Here is a 24330-nt window from a genome sequence, read left to right as displayed (position 1 = left end):
ATTGCGCTACAAGCAATTATTTATCCTACATACAAATTTAAAAAAATAAAAAAAAAAATATATATATATAGCTATATATATATATATATATATATATCTTTCTTTTCTCATAACTGACTTCATGCTTAGCTCATGTTTGTATGATGATGAATTTCATTGTTGATAGCAATACATTAATAAATGTAAAGGTATACAGTTGGCAGTTAATCCACAGCACACTCAATTTAGGGATTAATATACAATATTGGCCGCAACAGTTCAAGCTGAAGTTGCACCCGGACCATAAAATATAACCAGTGAACGTTGTGGGATACGGAATTGCAGATACTGAATAGATATTCAGTATATGCAATTCCGGATCCCCCAACTGCTCACTGATTATATTCTATAGTCAGGGTGCACCTTTATACTTACCTGGAGTGTGCTGCTGACATGTGGATTTCATACAAATGGCAGGGCTGAGAGGGCATTTAGTCTTACTAATTACTGGCAGGGATGCCCAAAATGTAGTTGTACTTGTTGTTGAAGTGCAACTTTAAACAGTTAAAGGCTGTATATTTATCGCCCTCAATTTCTCCTGAAGAGTATTTCAGAGCCAATGCCCATGACTAGATTTCTAGTATCTGATAAACTTGGTAAAAATATCTTATTTTAATCTTCATCCTTGGCCCTGTAGTTCTGCAGAATTTGATTCTCAGATACAACAAAGCTTTTATTTCTTGGATGAGCACTAGAAATCACCTTCCTTGTGCTGATTTTCTGAAAGCAGACTTTAGCACAGGCATATAGGATATACAAGCATATATTAAAAACAGTGAACAATGCAGGGAACTGTTTGTTTTGTATCATGTTCCCTTGATTACAGATACTAGTGTTTATGGTTAAAACAAGGACAGTGCATTTGATGTTCTCTAAAGTATTGCAAAAGATACATTCTGGATCAGTTTGCATAATAATGTTACCACAAAGATTCTCTTTAAGTGCATTAAATCTTAATGCGACAAAATGCAGAGAAACACGTTTCAGCAGCTAAATCTGTTACATGTGCTTGCACTTGGGACAACGCAGTGGCTCCAGGTGCAGTCTAAGGGTGAGAGATTGGAGAGATTTAGTCGCTTGCGATAGATCTCTGCTACCATGGGCGAATCTTTAAAATCGCTCCATGGAACATTAGGCTGATACCAGTGAAGGGGCTGATTCCCAACCGGCCAAGAATCAGCCCCGCATGGCATTATTCCTAGGGAAAGACAGACAGTGCACTTTGTAACTAGCAGAAAATCTCCTCTTCTGCACTATGGCACAAGTAATTTATATTGAACAACAAGCATAAGGCTTTATTGACTAATGCAACCTTAAGGTGATTTCTAATGCCCTTTTTTATAACTGGGAGTACACAATACCTTGACAATCTCAGCAATAAGAGCCCAAAGCCATTTAACCCTCATAATATAAATACAATGCAGAAAAAATGCATAATAACGATCAATGTAAACCAAATTACTTTGGTGCACTCGCCAAACCAGCAGATTTCCATTTTATTCTCTCATCTGTCAGGTAGTTCCAATGGTGTCCAATAAAAAGAGTAAGTATTGGAGCTTTGTAGATTACAAACATATGTGAATAATTTAAGGATTTTAGTCTGTAGATTTGCTTAATATTTATGTTTTTCATAGGCTGATTGTATTTGCTCTACTGATCCAAAATCCAGGGCAAACAAATGTTTTTTTTTTTCCTATTAAACATAGCCTGACAATAACAGTAAGACAGTAGCTGCCTGGGATTTATTTATGTTACACAAGTAAAAAAAAGAGCTGTTATCATGTAAACAAATGGCTAATTCGTAGAAGTCAGATACCTGTACTTGGGAATGTGCCTTTATTTACATTAATGATTACATAAAAGCAAGAGGTGGAGTTCTGCAGTATATCTCAAGCATGCACCATCTTAATAAACTTTTTCATTTACCCATAAAAATATTTTAATAAACTTGAAAAACAAGTAATATATACCACAGAATATAATCCTGTTGGCCTGTTAATAGATTATATAGGGAATAATGTACATCTATTTTAAATAAAAGGATATTGTGCTACAACACTTGCAGCAAGGGCGTACATTATGTAAATATCCCCTAAAGTTTGTTTAGGTACAGTAATCAATAGCAACCAATGAAAACAGTTGACCAGTAAATGCAACCTGGTTGCTATAGGTGCACCTTTTATTACAGAAGCACTTTTATTTCTTGTTGCATCTGTATATCTCCTATTCATAGAAATACAGTACTTCGGGAAGATACCCAGTAATTCAGTATGTAGTTGGCATCTTTGTAAAGAGCAAAATACTGTATATGGTTAATGAAGTACCTACTTTTATCTATAAGGATATTAGGGCAAGAACCATTGAATTCTGTGACTAAAAAACAAAACAAAACTGCAGGGTGCCTTATCTTTAAAACTGCACAAGGACTTGTTTACATTACATTACATCTACAATTTCAGAGGAAACTATATGTGGAAGATATGTCAATACACAATTTATTTATACAGAAAATCCTGTGGATGCAGTACTACTACTTGTATTATAAAAAAACAACCACATAGCTTTTTACAACCAGGGTTGGATAAGCAGTAAAGCAGTAAAAAGGCAACGTGATTTAGAAGTCTAAAGTTGACTTCCACTGTTGTTACAGACATTGAGCTTGGGACTGACTGACTGAGAGAGAGAGATTGTTGTGTGCAAACAACTTTTTATTTATATTAAACTGAGCACAAGATAACATCTTTCATATGGTCAGAAAAAGAAATAAAACAAATGGCTGCAGATTCCTTTCTAGAGAACTTTGATGTAATGTGGCTATAAATAAATAAATATGCCATGTTCTATAGTCAATTTGCTCACTGGAGATGTGTATAAAAACTGCCATCTCCAGTGATCTTTTAAGCCTAAAAAAAATAACAGTCAGAAGCTCAGATTTTACCCCTCACCCATCCCACACTTTACTTCCCTCTCCTTCTTAGTACCCCATAATAGAAAACAAATGAAAACTACAACTAAAACTACTTATGCAATATGTCAAGGTGGCCATACACCATAAGATCTGCTTGTTTGGAGAGGTCGCCAAATGAGTGGACCTTGCCATCGATGCGGGTGATATCGGAGAAATGTGATCATTTGGCCCACAGGCCAAATGATCGAATTACGATGGGGATAAAACCCCTTTAAGCGAGAACTGCATCAATAAGCTGATGTGGTTCTCTATCTAATATGAAAGTCAAACCTGTCAGATTGACATCTGACCAATTTTAGTCCAGATATTGGTCGGGTAGGCCCATTGAGCAGATAAGCTGCCAAATTGGTCTAAAGGACCCGATTCAGCAGCTGAAATCTGACTGTGCATGCCCACATTTCTTTTATGTGCGCATATTACTCTTTGTAAATGTCTTCTACTATTAAAAAAGAAAAACTTTATAAATAAATAGTTATGTAAAAAATAATACCTCTGGCAAAAAGACATAAATAACAGTTGCCAAATAATTTTTGTTTAAACATCATGCAGACCATTAAGAAGGGATCTAAATACAACATTTTCATAATGAAAGAGTTGCTAGATGCAACATGGGGTGGTGTGAGAAATATGTTCTGTATACTGCAGCTTCATTTCAAGCATGAAGTTATCAAACTTCCATATATCTGGAACATATTATATTCCAAATATGTAATATTGACTGATTTGCTATATAATTGTGGCTTGTTGGCATTGACCATTTTGCTAATTGCTAAACATTTTTACTTTTAGGCTGGTATCATAGCCATAGTGCAATGGAAAGCAAATAGAATTAAATGCAACTGCATTAACTGTTTATTAGTACAACCAGGCAGCATATAATGGCATTAATTAGCTAATGCTTTTACGAGCACTCAAACCTGTCGCAAATGTGTGTCAAATGCATAAAAAATGTCCTTGTGTAAGAGCCCCTGATAAAAATTAGGAGACTGAACTCTCACTGAGTGCCAGCTGTTTCTCACTAAAAAATAAACACCATATGCACATAAAACAACAGTACAAATTATTGCTCTGTGATTTGTCTAATCTGTGATTTATCTTTGTCAATTGTCTTTAAGGATTTAACTCTGTAGACAATCAAATTGTATTATGGACAACTAAATTAAACTAGTGTTAATTCAATTTGTCATATTCATAAAGGGAAGGGTTAACTATTTGGCAACTAAGCAGGAAATGTTGCAGAAATGTTACTTCTGTATATTTGTGTGCTGAATGGCAAGTTTATTCTCACCCAGACTGGTGTCCAGTGTCTTTGTTTTCCTATAAATAGTAATTCCTTTGGGCAGCAAGGTCTATATAACCTGCTGTGTGTAAAGCCAAGGTTGCTGGGAACTGTAAGTTTTTAAAGAAGCATAGGTACATCGCATAGGTTATCATTCTGAATTACGTATCTACTTAAGTACAATAAGGAAATGTCACTTTATTTTAATGTCATTTTGCGGACATTTTAAAGAAACATACTGAATTCAGAACCCCCAAATGATAGTTATTCTAGATAAGAACAAGTTACTTCTAACTGAATAGAAATCATAACCCAAATTGATCCTTTTGCTCTTAGATGGCAACAGGAAGAATGGATATCCCCAGCCCTGGCTACAACCAGTACCTGGTACACCGATCGGTCTACAATGAGCCAACCTTCCAGGATGATAATGAAAGAAAAGAGCGTGTTCAGAAAACTGTCCAGGACAGAATAAAAAAGAATTGCAGGTAAATGTTGTTTTCATTTTGCTTACACCAGGATATTATCAGAATATTTTTACAAGTTTGACTTCAGTTAGAAATATTGAAAAAATAATTATGGTCATTTTGCATGGGCTTTTTGCATGCATGTGATGGCCATTTCTGCTAAGTGTGTATTCTGTGGTATCATATAATTTGCTCTGACCCTGTACCAAACACATGGGCAAACACCCTTACCTATGTGATATGCTTGGAAAATGGGACGTAGTTATTTCCAAATTTCCCTTTTATATAATTCATTCATGGTGAATAATTGATTATAGTTATAGCTGATAAAAGACTATGTTTTAAAACAAACATCAGCATCTGGATTCCCATGTGATAATGCTGATCATGTACTAAATGGGTTTATATTTTTCCATAACAGAGATGTAAAAATTATAGAAAGAGAAAGTTTTTTTTCCAATTTGCACTGAGCCGTGCTAGTAGCACCTTTAGATGCATGTCCTTGCACTTCAGAATTCAGAGCGAGGACCTGTGCTTCTCCCATGAATACCACACTGCCTGCATTCAGCAGCACTTTTGTTCATAAAGGCTGGGCACTGGATTGCATACAATTCCAGGATGCAGGCTCTTCTTGAATGACTACTAAGGGAGCTCTAGGACTTGTGTACAGAAAAACAACTATGTTTTTGTTGTAGCCATTTCTAATCTATGTGTATTGCTTCCAGTTTATGTTGCTCAATTCATGTTTGTTGATGTGTGTTTATATAAAATATATAATGTTTTGTTTGACAGCTGTACATCAAAAAAGGCTTACTTTATAGTCAAGAAGTTTTTCCCTGTTCTGGATTGGTTGCCCAAATACAGATGGAAAGAATGGTTTGTTAATGATCTGATCTCCGGAGTCAGCACAGGTCTTGTTGGTACCTTGCAAGGTGAGTTTCTGGCCTGCCTTTTATAAAATGTGAAAGAATCCAAATAATAGCTTATCTGGCAGCAATACAGATTTAATTCACAGAAGTGGCTAGTGGAATACTGGCAGTATGATTCAAGTACTGTATCTTCTCATAATGCATATCCTTAAAAATGACTTGGCATTTATTAAGAACTAAAGGTTATTTCTCATGATATAATAATGTTTGTGCAGAACAGTTTCATGCTTTTAAGAAGTAGAATTTTGACCAAGTCACTGTATGGCATTAAAAAAGTGATACAAAATAGTTGATACTAAGAGGCAGATTTAAAATTGATTTGGTGTATTTTTCTTAGTTCAGAAAAAAATGCAAATATGAATCTATGCACACGTATTTTCTGAAATCTTTAATAGTCTGAATGTATTAAAACATTTTTATGTTACCATAAATGTATTAAATGATATGTTGCATAAACATGCAATTTGAATGAAAAGAGAAGTATTGTTATCAAAGGTCTCCTAAGTAAAATAATGGATATTTATCTTGCTGCACTCTGCAAGCTATTTATGCAACAACAACATACCATCTACTGAGGATTTGGTGTATATATTCAGGATGTAAAAGAACAGATTTTTAAGTCATTTGTTTATATTTCCAGGATTGGCATTTGCATTACTTGCTGCAGTTCCTGTTGGATACGGTCTATATTCTTCTTTTTTCCCTATCTTGACATATTTTTTCCTGGGAACATCAAAACACATTTCTGTTGGTAGGTTCTGCTGCATTCTATTAATTATTTACAATGTATACTACAAGTACAGAATAATAATTTGATCTCTAAAACATGATCAAATGAGAAATACAGTTATGAAGCCCTGGTATCCAGTGTGTCCTGTTACCTTGGACATAACCTTAAAGGGGTAATTACATAAGGCAATACATTTTTTCATTCGCTTTCCTATTTTAAAAACCATAAAACTATGTTTTTTCATTCCCAAACCTATTGCTCAGTAGCCTTAGTATATAGTATTTGGTATATTAGTTGCTGTCATTTGTAAGCATCAATGGAATCTGCCTTCACTCACCAATCTGAAGTATTAGTCTGTTACACAGCGATAGTTACAATATCATACACAAGCTGCTGGCTCCAGTTTTACCTTATCTTTTATTCTAATAGGACCGTTCCCAGTGGTCAGTTTGATGGTGGGATCAGTTGTTCTGTCAATTGCTCCAGATGAAAAGTTTGCAATATTAGGCAACGCCACAGGACTGAACAAAACCATAATAGACACAGTAGCAAGAGACGCAGCCAGAATTGCTGTTTCAGGAACACTCAGCTTTCTAATTGGAATTATACAGGTAAAAACCCTTTAAAGTGTGTGCTTTTATAACTGCCTATACTGTACCTAAAAACTGGCACATTAATATTTGGTGCTAGAAAATGTTCAACCAAAAACAAGATTGTAGTGTATGGCTATTTACAGCTATCACTAGTCAGTGTAATGTAACCAGTAGCATTTAGTAAACTATTAAGTGTTCAATTTATCAACTGTCATACTCTGCACCACTTTGTAAGTGGTACTGATACATCATACTTTGCAAAATTGTAAACAGATGTCCCATTTGAAAATTAGGTCAAGTCACTAAAACTTTTCTCATTGTCAGGAAAAATATGATAAATTAAAAAAACAGGCTAAACTGTTTGGAAACCTTCAATATTCCTCATTTCAAAGTTAAATAAATTCAGTGCTATACAGTATAGCAGAGTACATAGTACTTATCACCAGTTTGCCCTGAATACTCTTCTAATGATTTTTCATCTCAGAACATCTTTAGTGCACATTTGTTGTAAACTGTTTCAATTGTCACATGCATATTAAACATTTATAAAAAGTACTGCCAAGACTTTATTAAATCTGAGCCACATACTTTCAGTTCACTTCATTTCAAAACCAAAAAATCATTCTTCAGTAGGGTTAGATAGCTCTTGTTCTCATATTCTGCCATGCTGCTCTGTTTACACTGCATGTTAAATAATAAGACTGGTTATGGTAGTGACAGATGAGTAACAAAGTGGCTGGGTCTAGTGGACCATATTACTCTATGACATATAGCCATATAGATTGTAAGCTCTACGGGGCAGGAACCTCCATCCTCTTGTGTCTTTGACTCTTAAAGGAACAGTAACACCAAAAAATGAAAGTGTATAAAAGTAATTACAATATAATGTACTGTTGCCCTGCATTGCTACAACTGGTGTGTTTGCCTCAGAAAGACTACTATAGTTTATTTAAGTAAGCTGCTGTGTAGCCCCGGGGGCAGCCATTCAGGGGAGAAAAGGCACAGGTTACTTAGCAGATAACAGATAAACCCCCATTATATGGGGCTTATCTACTAGTTATCTGCTATGTAACCTGTGCCTTTTCTCCTTTTTTCCAGCTTAAATGGCTGCCCCCATGGCTACACAGCAGCTTATTTATATAGTCGCTTTTCTGTAGCAAAAACACAGTTTTTTGCAGAGCAACAGCACATTATATTTTAATTACTTTAAAATACTTTATTTTTTTGATTTTACTGTTCCTTTAACTTATTGCAACTGTATGTTGTATTTTTTTGTATTTATTGTTATATTTTGTATTTATCTATTATTATCTTAATAATTTTGTATTAATGTATTCTACTGTACAGCGCTGCGTACGTAAGTAGCACTTTATAAATAAAGATATCTTTATATCTTTATAAATAAAGATATACTTACATACATACAGTGGAGGAAATAATTATTTGACCCCTCACTGATTTTGTAAGTTTGCCCAATGACAAAGAAATGAAAAGTCTCAGAACAGTATCATTTCAATGGTAGGTTTATTTTAACAGTGGCAGATAGCACATCAAAAGGAAAATCGAAAAAATAACTTTAAATAAAAGATAGCAACTGATTTGCATTTCATTGAGTGAAATAAGGTTTTGAACCCCTACCAACCATTAAGAGTTCTGGCTCCCACAGAGTGGTTAGACACTTCTACTCAATTAGTCAACCTCATTAAGGACACCTGTCTTAACTAGTCACCTGTATAAAAGACACCTGTCCACAGAATCAATCAATCAAGCAGACTCCAAACTCTCCAACATGGGAAAGACCAAAGAGCTGTCCAAGGATGTCAGAGACAAAATTGTAGACCTGCACAAGGCTGGAATGGGCTACAAAACCATTAGCAAGAAGCTGGGAGAGAAGGTGACAACTGTTGGTGCGATTGTTCGAAAATGGAAGGAGCACAAAATGACCATCAATCGACCTCGCTCTGGGGCTCCACGCAAGATCTCACCTCGTGGGGTGTCAATGATTCTGAGAAAGGTGAAAAAGCATCCTAGAACTACACGGGAGGAGTTAGTTAATGACCTCAAATTAGCAGGGACCACAGTCACCAAGAAAACCATTGGAAACACATTACACCGCAATGGATTAAAATCCTGCAGGGCTCGCAAGGTCCCCCTGCTCAAGAAGGCACATGTGCAGGCCCGTCTGAAGTTTGCCAATGAACACCTGAATGATTCTGTGAGTGACTGGGAGAAGGTGCTGTGGTCTGATGAGACCAAAATAGAGCTCTTTGGCATTAACTCAACTCGCTGTGTTTGGAGGAAGAAAAATGCTGCCTATGACCCCCAAAACACCGTCCCCACCGTCAAGCATGGGGGTGGAAACATTTTGCTTTGGGGGTGTTTTTCTGCTAAGGGCACAGGACAACTTATTCGCATTAACGGGAAAATGGACGGAGCCATGTATCGTGAAATCCTGAACGACAACCTCCTTCCCTCTGCCAGGAAACTGAAAATGGGTCGTGGATGGGTGTTCCAGCACGACAATGACCCAAAACATACAGCAAAGGCAACAAAGGAGTGGCTCAAGAAGAAGCACATTAAGGTCATGGAGTGGCCTAGTCAGTCTCCGGACCTTAATCCAATAGAAAACCTATGGAGGGAGCTCAAGCTCAGAGTTGCACAGAGACAGCCTCGAAACCTTAGGGATTTAGAGATGATCTGCAAAGAGGAGTGGACCAACATTCCTCCTAAAATGTGCGCAAACTTGGTCATCAATTACAAGAAACGTTTGACCTCTGTGCTTGCAAACAAGGGTTTTTCCACTAAGTATTAAGTCTTTTTTTGTTAGAGGGTTCAAAAACTTATTTCACTCAATGAAATGCAAATCAGTTGCTATCTTTTATTTAAAGTTATTTTTTCGATTTTCCTTTTGATGTGCTATCTGCCACTGTTAAAATAAACCTACCATTGAAATGATACTGTTCTGAGACTTTTCATTTCTTTGTCATTGGACAAACTTACAAAATCAGTGAGGGGTCAAATAATTATTTCCTCCACTGTACATACATATTCTTACCATATACTCATTACACTAATGTTTACACAAACCATCCTTTTTCTGTTTACAGCTTGCACTTGGAATATTTCAAATTGGCTTCATTGTCAGATACTTGGCAGACCCTTTAGTTGGTGGGTTTACAACAGCTGCAGCCTTCCAAGTGTTTGTTTCACAATTTAAACTTGTGCTCAATGTCCCCACACAGAACTACAATGGAGTACTTTCTATCATATATGTAAGTGCTGCAAAATGTTTTTGTAATTTATGCAATATTTTCTATATTCTATATTTTTACTACAGAACATACAGTATTTATCCAAACTGATATTGATGAAAATGTTTCATGTAATGAAAAGATGTAGCTTTTTATGAAATGTTACAAAACTCAAAGGAGTTCCTACTCTAGTATCATACTGTGTGTTGTCTTTTTATTAGTTAAATGTTGTATACATTATTATTTAGACAATAAGAGATATCTTTATGAACATTCGGCTAACCAACATCGCTGATCTGATTGCTGGACTTCTAACATTTGTTGTTTGCGTTGTGGTGAAAGAAATAAATGATCGGTACAAACGCATCTTTCGGGTACCTATTCCCATAGAAGTTATTGTGGTAAGTGGTTATTTTGATCAAATATGCTCTCTTTGAAGAGGCTATTAATAACAATGTAAGATAACTATAATGTACTTAGTGCTGTTCTTTCTTCCTTTAAATAGACCATAGTAGCTACAGGGATTTCATATGGTGTCAATCTGCACGCAAAATATAATGCAGGGATTGTGGCAACAATTCCAAGTGGGTAAGATGATCTTTTATGTATTTGTATTACCTTCTATTTCCTTTGTTAACATAAAGACGTAAGAGTCATCCCAAAAATATAAGTACAAATGTAGAGTAAGCATACTTAAAATGGTAAAACTGAAAAACAAAGCATAAACCAAAGGAGATATCAATACCTCAATGGCTCACCACTTTTGATTACAATTCATATTTATTCTAAGCACATTGTTATTTGTTTTTATTGAGATTTTCTTTCTTTACATTCTTATTCAAATTTTATATTGATTCTAAGGGGCAGATTTATCAAAATGTAAGTTTAGAGCTTAATACATAAAAACTACCCCACGTTCTGTTCATTTAATACAGGTTTATACCACCCATGACACCAGATGTGAGCCTATTTTCACAAATAGGTAGTTCAGCATTTTCCATTGGAATTGTTGCCTATGCTGTAGCTGTGTCCGTGGGAAAAGTTTATGCCACAAAGCATAACTATGAAGTTGATGGAAATCAGGTATGTCATTTAATTTCAGAATTAACTCCAGCATTGCCTCTATTCTGTGTATAAGTCTGGCAATCTGACAGTCTTTGTGTCTTTACTTCATTAGGAGTTCATCGCCTTTGGAATAAGCAATCTGTTCGGCGGAGCATTTTCTTGCTTTTGTGCCACCACTGCCTTATCCCGTACAGCTGTCCAGGAAAGCACTGGAGGCAGAACACAGGTTGAACACTAGACTTATATAGAAGAATTTCACTTACTACACTTAATTATCATATAGTAATCAGATAATTTTGTTCTAGAGGGCACATAAAATAATTTAGGTAGCTGGTTAACATATTTGTAGTAATAAACAGCTTTGCAAAGTTTTCTCAATGCAATAAACTTTTTTAGTGGGTGTTCACCTGAAACTAAAGTTATGTACCCACTAGGAAAGCACCAAATGCACCCAGTCCAAATCCTAATTTGCATATGAAAATGAGCAAAATCTGCCAATTTCTATAGTCACACAGTCTAAAGTCACAAAAGAGTTCAGATTTGCTTTAGCCTTTCATTCTTTCAGCTTCAAAAATATTGTGTTGTTCTTGGTTATGATTACTATCCTGTTAGGCTCCTGCTTAGGCTCTCCAGGGTAAATGTTCCAAACCTCTTTTTATTGCAGATTGCTGGGATTATATCAGCTGGTATTGTGTTAATTGCAATTGTGGCACTTGGCAGGCTGCTGGAACCCCTGCAAAAGGTATGTAAATGGCATACTTAGATGTGGAGTAAAAGAAATTACAGTAGATACAGATAAAAATACCAGGTAACCACTGGATATGCAAATAATGTAATTGTTCTGAAATGTTGCTGGAAGTGTTAATCACGCCTGTTTCAGATATACCATATTGTATCCTATGAACTTTCCACCAGTTATTCCACTAGTATATTCAATTCATTCTAAATAACAGAATAATTGTTGGCATTAGATAGCGTCATCTAATCAGTTTTTACACTCCACATTTGAGATATAATTAAAACATGGGCTTTCTGTGCAGGAGCAGATTTTAGCAGTATTTTAGCTTCCTGTACCCCAACATTTTTACAATAATTTCTAATTAATATTTAAAAGGCTGTGAAATAAGTTATGCCTGAAAGATGTTTTGTGAAATTTAGCAAAACTGTTTTTTTGTGATTTGAGAAAAATGCAGAAAAAAAATTGGAATATATTTGAGAACATTTTTCTAAAATTCGATAAATTTTAGAAATTTTAATTTGTTAAAGAAAATAACATCAAGAATTGCCATTAAAGCTCTGAAAATAAAAGCAGATGAGTTTCTATAAAGGCCAATGGGAAGACTTAATAAACTTTATTTTTTTCCTGGTTTATCAAAATAGTTAAATTTATCAATCTCACTGAAAATAAATGGAAAAATATGATTTTCATGTATGTGTGACTTTTTTCCTGTGACAAAACATGATCATGATTTTTCTGAGTTTTTCTTAAACAGTGATTGAGTTTTTTTTGTTTGTTTTTTTCTATGTTCTCTCTTTACACAAACTTGAAAATTGATTAATCTAGCCCTAAAAAATAAACATCTGCTCTGTAGTTTTGTGGTCTTATCAAACACTTGTAACTTGTAAAGTTTTCTTTTTATAGTCAGTGCTTGCGGCCATTGTCATTGCCAATCTGAAGGGGATGTTTTGGCAAGTTTTTGATATACCTCGCTTGTGGAAACAGAACAAATGGGACTCAGTGAGTAATTAATACATTAGATTAGAAAAATATTCACTACAAAAGTTTTTGTTCTGCTTTGAATCAGATGGAAGAGGCAGGGTGGGGGTGCAGCTGTGCTCAAAAAATCATAAAGAACTCCTATGTGAGTGAATTTCTTTTACTTGAAACAAAGTGAAGGAGGAGACAGTGCCTATGGGGGTGGGGAAATTGTATGTTCTAAATAGGGGCAGGGAATTAATTACCTTAGATGGCTTTTTCAAACAGTTGAATTAACTGTGTTTGTGTAATAAAACATATGTATGTATTTATTTATTTATGGTTAGACACACTTTATGCAGTTTTATATATTTTTTCTCTTGAAGCGCTGCAGAATATGTTGATGTTATATAGATATTAAACAACAATAATAACTTTTAATTGCAGGCTATCTGGGTTTTTACCTGCATTGCATCAATCTTTCTGGGACTTGACTCAGGACTGTTAGCTGGCTTGTTGTTTGGATTAGCGACTATTCTTTTACGCGTTCAGTTGTAAGTACCTTAATTCCTGTTTTACTAATTCATACCTTTTTTCTTGCTTGTGATCATCTGAGAGTGCCAAATAAATATATATGTAATTGTTAATGCAGCCCCCCCTCCCTCAAGACAAATATTCTGACCACATATAGGCAACTGCCATATACATTTTCCCTATGTAGGTTCCTTTAAAATACTCTACTCTCTGTCTTGACCAATGTGCTAGTCTTGGCAGTAGTTTTACAAAAAAGTCTTTATTGTTTTTCTAGCCCTTCATGTGGTGCTCTTGGCAATGTTCCTGGCACAGATATCTACAAAAATGTCAAAGAATACAAAAATGTAAGTGTTTTTGTTGAAAGGCAATAGTGCATTTCTACAATAGTTAAAGATCTGTTTATAGATACATTCATACCAACAATTTACCAATTATTGGTTGCAGGTTTTTTATATGTGGTCCATTGTCTGAACGTTTTTTATTGCTTTCTGATGTTCTGAATCTTTATGTCGTTTATCATAAGAAAGCAATAAAAAACATTCAGACAATGGACCACATATAATTTGATGACTAAAATGTGTTTCCTAATTCCCTTCCTTTCTTATAGACATTTTATGAGATTAATAACAAGATAAGATTTTGTTGTGGAATTAAATGAGGCCCAGTATGGTAGTATTTTATGTTAGTATTTTATTCAGGTAGATTGAGCTGCCTTTTTTTTGGAAACACTTTATGCTACTTCTGACTCAAACATTAACATTTCAGCTCCTAAGCATATTGGATTAAAGGAGATATGCACACATTTATAATGATTTTTATTAATACTTACATTAATTAAAACATATCAGTATATATTGGTGTGATGAGCAGCTATTTGTCTCTTTAGCAGTTTATCTTTTATCTATTTAATTGATTTTTTTTATTCACAGCTCATAGAGCCAGAAGGAGTTAAAATAATTCGGCATACTAGTGGCATGTTTTATGGAAATATCGATGGGTTTAAAAATGCCATCAAATCAATTGTGAGTACAATAGCAGTACAAACATTTTGTACTGACATAGCTTTTATTTTTTTGTTGAAATGTTTTAAGAATAACTCCATATAATAACTTCATCTTGATTGCTTTTTAACAGGTTGGATTTGATCCTGTGAAAGTTTATAACAAGAGAACAAAAGCACTGAGAAAAATACAAAAGCTTATTAAAAAAGGACAACTAAGATCAACGAAGGTGAATTATAATTCATATATCCAAAATCCCTCACATGGAATATTCAAAACCTTTAACCTTTCCTTTCCAAACCTTTATTGGAGGTAAAAAAGCTGATGTTGATTCTGTGTTTCTGGACTCCAATTAAATCAATAGGACACACAAGTTGCTAGGCAGCACGCAGTTTCAGAGCAGTGCACCTCCGGGCAAAAAGGGGCACTGCATGGAATAGTCTAAAATTTGAATAATAAATTTCAGATTTTATTAGATGCCTTGGTGCAACATATCATTGTATAAACTTATCAATGTTGATAGGCGTCCCAGTGTAATTGTTTGATAAAGGGACCTTGGTGATTGCTGAATCAAACTAGCTAAGATAATATTTTTCAAGCAAAGCAACATATGATTTATCTGTGTTATGACCACAGATATTAATCATGGAAAAGATGTAATTAAAACTGCAGGTGACTTCATGGCTGTTTATCAGTTGCCAAATAGAAACCACAACCCACAAATATTGCAAAACCTTAATTGACACAGTTTTTAGAGTTAATAGGGGTTGTAGCTAGTTGTGGGCAATTCCCCATTGTGGTCAATGGTAAATGATCACCAGAAGAACTTTCCCAGAAAAAAGTTATTACAATTGTTTAAGAAGCAAAATTGAGTGTTAGCACAGATAATTGACTTACCTTTGTTATTTTTTGTATCAGATAAAAAGAAAAACATGTATTCAATATATGTTTAACTCCAAAAGTTACTTTGTTTGCTAAGATCTTGGAAATATAATGCATAGAATATATCTTTACAGAATGGCGTCATTAGCAACACAGGAACTGATAATGAAGGTTTTGAGCCTGATGAGGATGTTGAGGACCCAGAACAAGAAAATAATGGAGCAGTTCAAACAAAAGAAGTAGAAATCCAAGTAGACTGGAACTCAGAACTTCCTGTAAAAATATCTGTGCCAAAAGTCTCCATTCACAGCATTATTTTTGATTTTGGGCAAATCCATTTCATTGATGTGGTTGCAGTGAGATCTCTAAAAGTGGTATGTTTCCATTTCTTTAATACTGGTCATGTATGTTGAGATTTACAATATTTCCTAGTAGTTTTTACATTCCTCTTTTCAACTTTCTTTAATACTCACATTTTCACTAACCTGCATTCCTGTAATCTATTTGCAATTTAATCTGTTATCTGGAATGCTTGGGACATGGGGTTTCCGCATAAGGGATATTTCCATATTTCAGGCAGCTTAGTTAGTTCCATCACTGTTTTATTATTACATATTAAATTTACATTTTTACAGGTAATAATAGATCTTTTAATCATAACTTTATGGAAAATAGCAATTCTCTATTTTGAAGCTCTCTGGATAACATGGTTTTAGATAAAAGATCTATACTTCCATATTTTTGTGGTTAGCACCAATAATTTCATCTTATCTATTATTTTTATGTAAGTACCTTAATGTGTTTTCTTTTTGTGCCTATGAAACCAAGTTACAATTCAGGGGCATACAAGTGAACACCCATTCCCTGACTTTTGTGATACCCATATTGTTGCTAGTGCAAGTTGTGTGCAGGGTCTGACTGGGCGCCGGGACACCGGGAAAAATCCTGGTGGGTCCCGGTCCTAGTGGGCCCCAGCGACCCAGACGCGACCCTTGCCGGCGCTCCCCAGCTGACTGTTCCTCCCCTGACGCGTTAAATGTATGCACGTTTGGGGAGGACGTCTGGTGGGGGACCCTGCGGGGGGTTAGGGGGGCCCCTGCGGGTGGGTTAGGGGACGCGGCCCCTGGGGCGGGAGCCCTGGTGGGCCCTGCAACCCCCAGTCCAACCCTGGTTGTGTGCAATTGTCAGTTCTGTGAGTTGTCAGGTACAATATATTGTCAATGATACTGGAGAAAACCACTTTACACTTTTTATGCTTTTCACTTTGCCCCTATTAGGTAATGAGCCCCACTAATTCTAGAGGGTAGGCAGCACAATTAGGCACTATGTTACTACCATGTTATAAAGAGAACCTGCTCATTGGCACACTATTTGCTGAAATACACTGTATGAAAAATCTGAAAATCACAATCTATTTTTCAGATATTTAAAGAATTAAAGAGAATTGATGTGGAGCCATACATTGCAGCATGTGAAGGTATGCTTTATTCTGTTAAAAAATCAATTTAATTTGTAGCCTGTAAAACACAGTAGGTTATCTAATTATCTAAGAGATATCAATTTATTTGGGGCTAACCATATCCATATACTCTACAATCAGATCAGAAATTCTTTTGGCAAATCTGTAGATCTCTGGCTGATTTAGCCACCAAGCTGGTGGGCCAAATTAGGCTGATTAGATTGTTTGACCCATGACAATGACTGGATCTCATTAGGGAAATTTGAAGACCCATTGTGGAAAGACAAGATTTTTCAGCCAGCCCAAAGGGCATCAGGTTGTGATAAAACATATCTTCCAGGAGACCATTGTTTTGGCTCTGTTAGAGTGTCCAGTAATCTATAAATATAGTGTGTTGACAGCCACACTTGTATGGCTATGGTAAAACTTTCCCTTCTGTATATGTATTTGCTAACTTTAAAAACCAATAAGCAAAGTTAAACTAATTGGTTTCGCACCTTTAATAGATGGTGTTTTACAAAAGATGGGATCGTGCCTTTTCTTTGACGAGATAATCAAACATGACATCTTCTTTTTGACCGTCCATGATGCTGTGCTTCATATAGAAAACTTAAGAAAGTTTTATGATGGTCATGATCCTCTCCTTGAAAAGGTAAAGGCATATATATATATATATATACGTAATATATAACATTTTGCTAAGAGTCTATCACTAACACTGATTTTCTCCCTTGCTAATAAGACATAAAGGGCCCGATTCACTAAAGTCCGAAATAAGGAGTGCTATTTATAGCATGCGTTAAAAATCTTATCACTTCTTATTTTTCGCTCCATTCACTAAAAGGACACTTGTCATAATTAAGAAGCGATGTTCTTGGCGTTATTTATCTTGCAACGACATATTTTCAAGCAACGTGCTGCGTAATATGTTGTGCGCTGCGTAATATATTGCTTGAAAATATGTCGTCGCAAGATAAATAACGCCAAGAACATCACTTCTTAATTATGACAAGTGTCCTTTTAGTGAATGGAGCGAAAAATAAGAAGTGATAAGATTTTTAACGCATGCCATAAATAGCACTCCTTATTTCGGACTTTAGTGAATCGGGCCCAAAACCCCTTCTTGAAACTCTCTAATGTATCTGCACAACCTATTTAGGGAGGGAATTCCACAACTTAATAGCTCTTACTCTAACATACCCTTTATACACCTTAGATAAAAATGCTTTTCTCCTGAATCAAGGGATGGGTATGAGTTCTCTGGCTCAACTCCAGGACGAACAAGCCTGTCTTGTGCAGGCTTTCTTTCTTACTCTTTATTAGTTTACTTTCTCTTTCTCTAATTCAGTAATTCCACTTTTGTACTAAAAAGCAAAACCGCAGTGCATGTTATTACCAGTGTTTTCTAAAGGGGATAAATTAATATCTCTTCCTGTGTGACTATAACCCTTTTAAAACTAACACCTGATGCAGCAGATTGGAATTGCCTAGTTCAACTAAGATTATTGTTTACAAGTACTCTACTGTCCTGCTCCATAAAAGATATGACTTAGTCCCTTTACAGATATACAGTGGGGCTTCTGGGTCTGCTGTTAATTGAGACAGCAGACCCAACGTTAGACCCCTTTACTTGCCTCTTAAATTGGCTTGTATAGATCACAAGAGTGCTTTGTTTTCCATGCATTCATTACCAAATGCAGTGCCAATAACCCAAGCTTGCCTGTTATACAAGTTGAACTTGTTTCATTCATGAACTCATATTCATGATAGTTTGTGCATTGTTACATATACCAGTCTAGTACTCCCTATCATTGCAGTTATCAGCTCTCTTCTGTCGCTGAGGAGCATCATACCCCTACAAAAGTGCCTGTTGTTAATTTATAATCTTAGCAAATTTTGTAAAAATAAAACCCTAAACCCTCTATCCTACACCAATTTGTTAACCAAGCATTAATTTCCTGAACTCCTTTTGCCACTATATATATTTAATAAAGATGTTGAAAATAAGTCACTTCATAATACTAAAGAATTACATTTATCATTTAAACCAACATACAGAAATATCAAGTCAAGACCATTTCAGTAAAAAAGAATTATTAGATTTTTAATACAGGGTACAAAAAAAGCATTTAAAATGTTTTGCAGCACATGTTCACTTTTCCTATTGTAATATACATTTTACTTTTAATACACCAAGAAACATAATATGTTGAATTCTAACCTGAAGCAACAAAAGAATTATTTCAGTTAACATCTGTTCCTTATTTTACAAGATTTCACTCATGCAAGAATCTAAGGAACCACTGGAATTCACCACAATTGACCCAACAGACCAAGAACTGGATGCCCAGGAAGGGGTAAGAAATATTAGGGCAATATAAGGGCAAATAGATACATAAATTGGAAGAAACTATTTTAAAAATCCAAATGTGTTTAATTAAACACAAATCTATATACATAAAATTAGTTGCGTCTTAAATGGTAAAGCTGCCTTTTCTGGTAAAATGAGTTTTGTTAGGAAAAATACAATGTATCAAAAAGTAAAAGGGCAATTCACTAGCGCATAATGCCACAGTTCTTTACTTGTATAAGACTTTTGAAGTTTTCCTCTAGCAAACTGCTCTTTTACAAATTTTTATAATATGACCCTTAGGGAGTGATTTATCAATTGTCGAGTTTGATTTTTTTTCTCGATTCAAGTTTTTTTGACGCTTAAAAAAATCAAATTCAAGTTATGTTTTGAAAACTCGAATGTCTGGTATTTATTAAGTGCAAAAAACCCAAAAACTCGAATATAAACTCTGCCATCTAAAACCTTGCAAGTTTCTATAGAGTTAAATTGGAGTTGTCACAGACAAAGTCAAGCCATATGTTCAGTTCGAGTTTACAAGTTTTATTCGAGTTTGAAACTCAAATATTCGAGTATTCAAGTTTTTTTTATTTGCATGCATTTACTACTTATATGCAAGTTTAATCAAATTAGAAAAATAAACTTGAATTAAAGCCGCCCCACAGCCCAGCTGTACCTTCTCAGCAGAAATGAGATAGATAGTAGAAAGAGCTGAAATGATTTCTGACTGTCATGCTGGGCTGGGGGTGGCATGATCCTTCCAAACTCTACTTACAAATGAAAACCGTACTCCAGCCTATGAAAGGATTGCACCGCCTGCAGCCCAGCATCACTGATGCAACTGCAGCCGACCCTTTAGCCATGTTGGATGGTTGGCTCAGGTAAGTATCGCTGGGCTTGGAGGTGGCTTTGGTGGAATGTCGGCCAGAAATATGTTGGTGCTGCAACTCTTTAGTAATACTGACACATTCCTATCGTGTCAGTATCGCTTTAAGGACATATACAATGCTGTTTGTATATATTTTGGTACCTTACTAAGAGCTAAGTGGGTGTTCAACAACTTTTGTACTTAATTTTCCAGTAATATGTAACAATAACGCAACTTGCCACATAACCCTTCATTATAATTCCTTTTACAGGCTCTTCGATCACTGGCACACTGAAGAAACACATCTGGGAGATTCATCAGGGATGGACATTATCATTCTTTGGGTTTAATAACGAGACATTCATCTGCTAGGATCATGCTATGCATGTGATAAAAATGTTGTTTATATTAATGAATTATATGATGGGTGACTCCTCAAAAACCTTCCAAACAGCATTATAAATGTGTAAAACAGTTAAACAACAAAATCAAGTGTCCATATAGTACTGGTTTAAAATGTACTTCCTTTCTGATAAGGACTGAACAGCCATTTAGAGCAGAAGTTGAGGTTTAAAGTATAATGAGCCTGGGTGATATGACATTGAAGTCAACAGATACCCATGATGATTGAGAGGTATTTCGATCTATGCATGTACCAGGACAAGAGAGGAGGAAAGGAATATGTTCAACAATCTGAAGAAAGAAAACATTAACACAAATAAAACTGAGTGTTGAGGAAAAGAACATTACTGTTACTGAAAAACTGAAGCCACAACATCAAAGGCTTTAGATACTTCTATGAAATAAGATAAGTGTAATTTAATAAATACATTTTGGCCTGAGTGCATCATTGAATGGTAAAACAATTACATACATTAAGCATCCTTTTAAGTCACACTATGTATATCAAAAATGAATGCATGGCTGTAAGCTATAGTCAATTTATAATTATAGATCTTTCTAAACTAAATTAATTCAGTAGGATCTGAGAAAAGAAATCTACATATTAATTGTACACAGTATATCCATTTTGAGGGTTTTCTATAAAGATTAATCATTTATCCTGTTTATCCTTTTTACATAAATCTGTGTATATCTGACTTTAGGCACTTTACAAAAGAATTCTAAATAAAGAACGTATGGGTAAACACTGCAGGTAATGTGTCAGTCATTTCAGTTATTTTTCATTCTAACCAAATCTTCCCATATCTTATTCTACTACAACTATATTGTCCTGTTATGGAGATTATTCCAATGAATTTGCTCAACAATTGCTTACAAGAATGGAACAGCCCCAAAGTGTGTTTGTTTGGTCAATGGAAGCACCTTGTTTAAAATTGTTGAAATCAGTGTATTGGTGTGGATTATTCTGATCTATAGAAAAGAATTAGGCAAGGATATAAAGCAGCACAGTTAGCAGTGTTTTCGACTGCAAAATTTAATTTAAAAGCTGTGAGGTACACACTACATGTTCCAGGCCTAGTCCTTTATTATTCTGATCTGAAAATCCTATAGATAATTTGGAAGTGTCAAGGGGTCATGTATATATCCCTGGTGCTCCTTAGTGCTCACTTAACAAGCACTTGTGCCCCAGTAAAATGCTGCACTCTTCACTATAAACTCGACATGGTATAAATTCAAATTAAACAGTTGTAGTCACGATAATGCTTGAATCGTTCATACAAAAATTTCAAGTTTACATTTGAAAATAATTTTTTTCAAAAAAACTCAAAAATTTGAGTTTAAATGGACGTTCGTTTCTATGAATCCAGGATTTGCTGCAGCAGCCATTTTAGGAGCATTGGCACGCATTCTTGGAAAACAATAATGTGTTTTAAGTTTCCCTTGAAACTGGGTGCAATAAAAAACAATGAGTGGATTAACTTAAAATGTGTTAAATAGAAAACAATGGTATAATAGAAAACAATGATAGGATTAACTTCCACTTAAAATGTGTGAAATAGAAAACAATCGGGATTAACGTCCCCTTGAAACTGGGTAAAACAGAAAACAATGAGGGGGGTTAACTTCCCTTGAAACTGGGTGAAACAGAAAACAATGAGGGAATTAATTTCCCCTTGAAACTGGCTAAAACAGAAAGCAATGAGGTAATTAACTTGTCCTTGAAATGTGTGAAGATTTTTTTTTTGACAAAATAAAGTTAACTTAACATTAATAAATCAGGGAGCTATTTACGAACCACTTGATTTTTTGGGGGAAAACAATATCAGAAACATCGAGTACTGACAAAAACCCATTTGTAAATCTTGAAAATATCTAGAAGTAAAAAAAATATCAACTTTTTCTCAAAATTGTTTAGGAAATGTGCCCCTATGTGTTGAATGAAAAAGAAGGTGCTTGGTGCAGAGTAAAGCATCACAGGGTGCAGGCCAGCCCATCCCTCTGCTGCTGAACAGAATAGAAAAATAAGTTTTAAAAAGTAGCAATAACAATAAAACTGTAGCCTAACAGAGTACAGTCTTTTTTTCTGCAGGGATCAGTGAACCAATATTTCATATTGAAATGATTTTGAGAGGTCCCCAACCTTTTATACATGTGAGCCACATTCAAATAGAAAAAGTGTTGCGGAGCAACACAGGCATGAAAAAAAGTTCCCAATAAGAGCTATGATTGGCTATTTGGTAGGCCTCTATGTGGACTGGCAGCCTACATGGGACTCTGTTTGTATTACAATGGGTTTTATGCAGCCAAAACTTGCCTCTAAGCCAGGAATTTAAAAATAATTACCAGCTTTGAGACCACTGGGAGCAATATTCAAAGGGGTGGTGAACTCCTGAACCACTGGTTGGGGATCACTGCCTAAGAGTAATAGCACTTGCCTCCCAGGGCTATTGTCAGTGACCCTTAAGAAGGTCAGCCGACCATGCAGCTGCAGAAAGGTGAATGGGTATTTCAATATAGATGTAATAACACAGGTACAGGACCTGTAATCCATAATGCTTGTGACCTGGGGTTTTCCGGATAAGGGACCTATCCGTAATTTAGATCACCATGCCTTGTCTACTAAAAAATAATTTAAACATTAAAGGAACAGTAACACCAAAAAATGAAAGTGTATAAAAGTAACTAAGCTATAATGTGCTGCTGCCCTGCACTGGTAAAAGTTGTGTGTTTACTTCAGAAAGTCTACTATAATTTATATAAATAAGCTGCTGTGTATCCATGGGGGCAGCCATTCAAAGGAGAAAAGGCACAGGCATATAGCTGATAACAGATAAAACACTATTGTATTCTACAGAACTTATCTGTTATCTGCTATGTAACCTGTGCCTTTTCTGCTTTTTTCCAGCTTGAATGGCTGCCCCCGGGGCTACACAGCAGCTTATTATATAAATTATAGTAGTGTTACTGTAGCAAACACACCAGTCTTACCAGTGCAGGGCAACAGTGCATTATATTTTTATTACTTTAAAGCTCTTTCATTTTTTAGTGTTACTGTTCCTTTAAATAATCCTAATAGGATTATTTTATCTCCAAAAAGGATTAATTATATTTTAGCTGGGATCAAGTACAAGGTACTGTTTTTTTTATTAGAGAAAAAGAATATCATTTAAAAAAAATCTATAATTATTTTCTTATAATGGAGTCAATAGAAGATGTCCTTCCCATAATCTGGAACTTTCTGGATAACAGGTTTCAGTTGTGCAGTTGTGTGAGATCTGACTCCTCCGTAAAACTGTTCCACTGCACTCAATAATCCTCTAGTATTTGACCAGAAAACAAGGATTCACCAATGAGATTAACACTGACCAAAATCTTAATTACAAATAGAATCTACCAGAGATTGCTGCTTACCAGCACATGATGTTATCTTACATGTGCAGATTACTGAGTAATTTGTCTTCACAATATTACACTGTAGCATCAGGAGCGCATAGTGTGATTTATTTGTTCTGTAAAAAAACAGCATTCCATTTGCAGGAACAAATAAGATAAAGCTAGGTTTTCACAAATTAGGTGGAATTTTTATTGGGGGATTCTTTAGCCTGGGGGAGAAAAAAGGAGATTTTCTTACCTGATAAATCCCTTTTGCGTAGGCCCGTACTGTCAGTGCAGGACGACTGGGTTAAGTTCTCCTCTCTGGAGGCAGGACAAACTCTAATGAATGAATGAAACTCCTCCTCTTCCTGTGTCTCCCTCTCTGGTCAGTTTTGTTGTAACGTCTGTGCTGGAGACACTGGTGCATGAACAATTTTAA

At 35.3% G+C, this 24330-nt stretch overlaps 1 protein-coding gene across 2 annotated transcripts; it reads left to right on the top strand.

The window, feature by feature from the left end:
* Positions 1-4332: 4332 nt before the first annotated feature.
* On the top strand, positions 4333-21266 carry slc26a4.3 (solute carrier family 26 member 4 gene 3). 2 transcript variants are annotated; one of them, XM_012959207.2, is made up of 21 exons: positions 4333-4420; positions 4623-4774; positions 5546-5685; positions 6323-6433; positions 6842-7023; positions 10113-10277; positions 10505-10657; positions 10762-10844; positions 11192-11339; positions 11434-11547; positions 11986-12063; positions 12964-13059; positions 13465-13571; positions 13826-13895; positions 14481-14573; positions 14686-14781; positions 15569-15808; positions 16857-16911; positions 17400-17545; positions 19167-19250; positions 20383-21266. In XM_012959207.2, the coding sequence occupies exons 2-21, from the start codon at positions 4623-4625 to the stop codon at positions 20404-20406; spliced, it is 2337 nt and encodes a 778-aa protein (XP_012814661.1). In that variant the 5' UTR covers positions 4333-4420; the 3' UTR covers positions 20407-21266.
* The last annotated feature ends 3064 nt before the right edge of the window (positions 21267-24330 follow it).

Source organism: Xenopus tropicalis, chromosome 3 (genome assembly GCF_000004195.4).
Source record: "Xenopus tropicalis strain Nigerian chromosome 3, UCB_Xtro_10.0, whole genome shotgun sequence".
NCBI classification, from domain to species: domain Eukaryota; kingdom Metazoa; phylum Chordata; class Amphibia; order Anura; family Pipidae; genus Xenopus; species Xenopus tropicalis.
Note: the sequence above shows the minus strand (reverse complement) of the source record. Positions and strands in the feature narration are given on the sequence as shown.

Coding starts and splice junctions, on each gene's coding strand:
- slc26a4.3 (XM_012959207.2), top strand. CDS start 4,623: ATGGCAACAGGAAGAATGGATATCCCCAGCCCTGGCTACAACCAGTAC. Junction 5,686..6,322: donor TCTTGTTGGTACCTTGCAAG/GTGAGTTTCTGG, acceptor TTATATTTCCAG/GATTGGCATTTGCATTACTT. Junction 14,782..15,568: donor GACAACTAAGATCAACGAAG/GTGAATTATAAT, acceptor ATATCTTTACAG/AATGGCGTCATTAGCAACAC.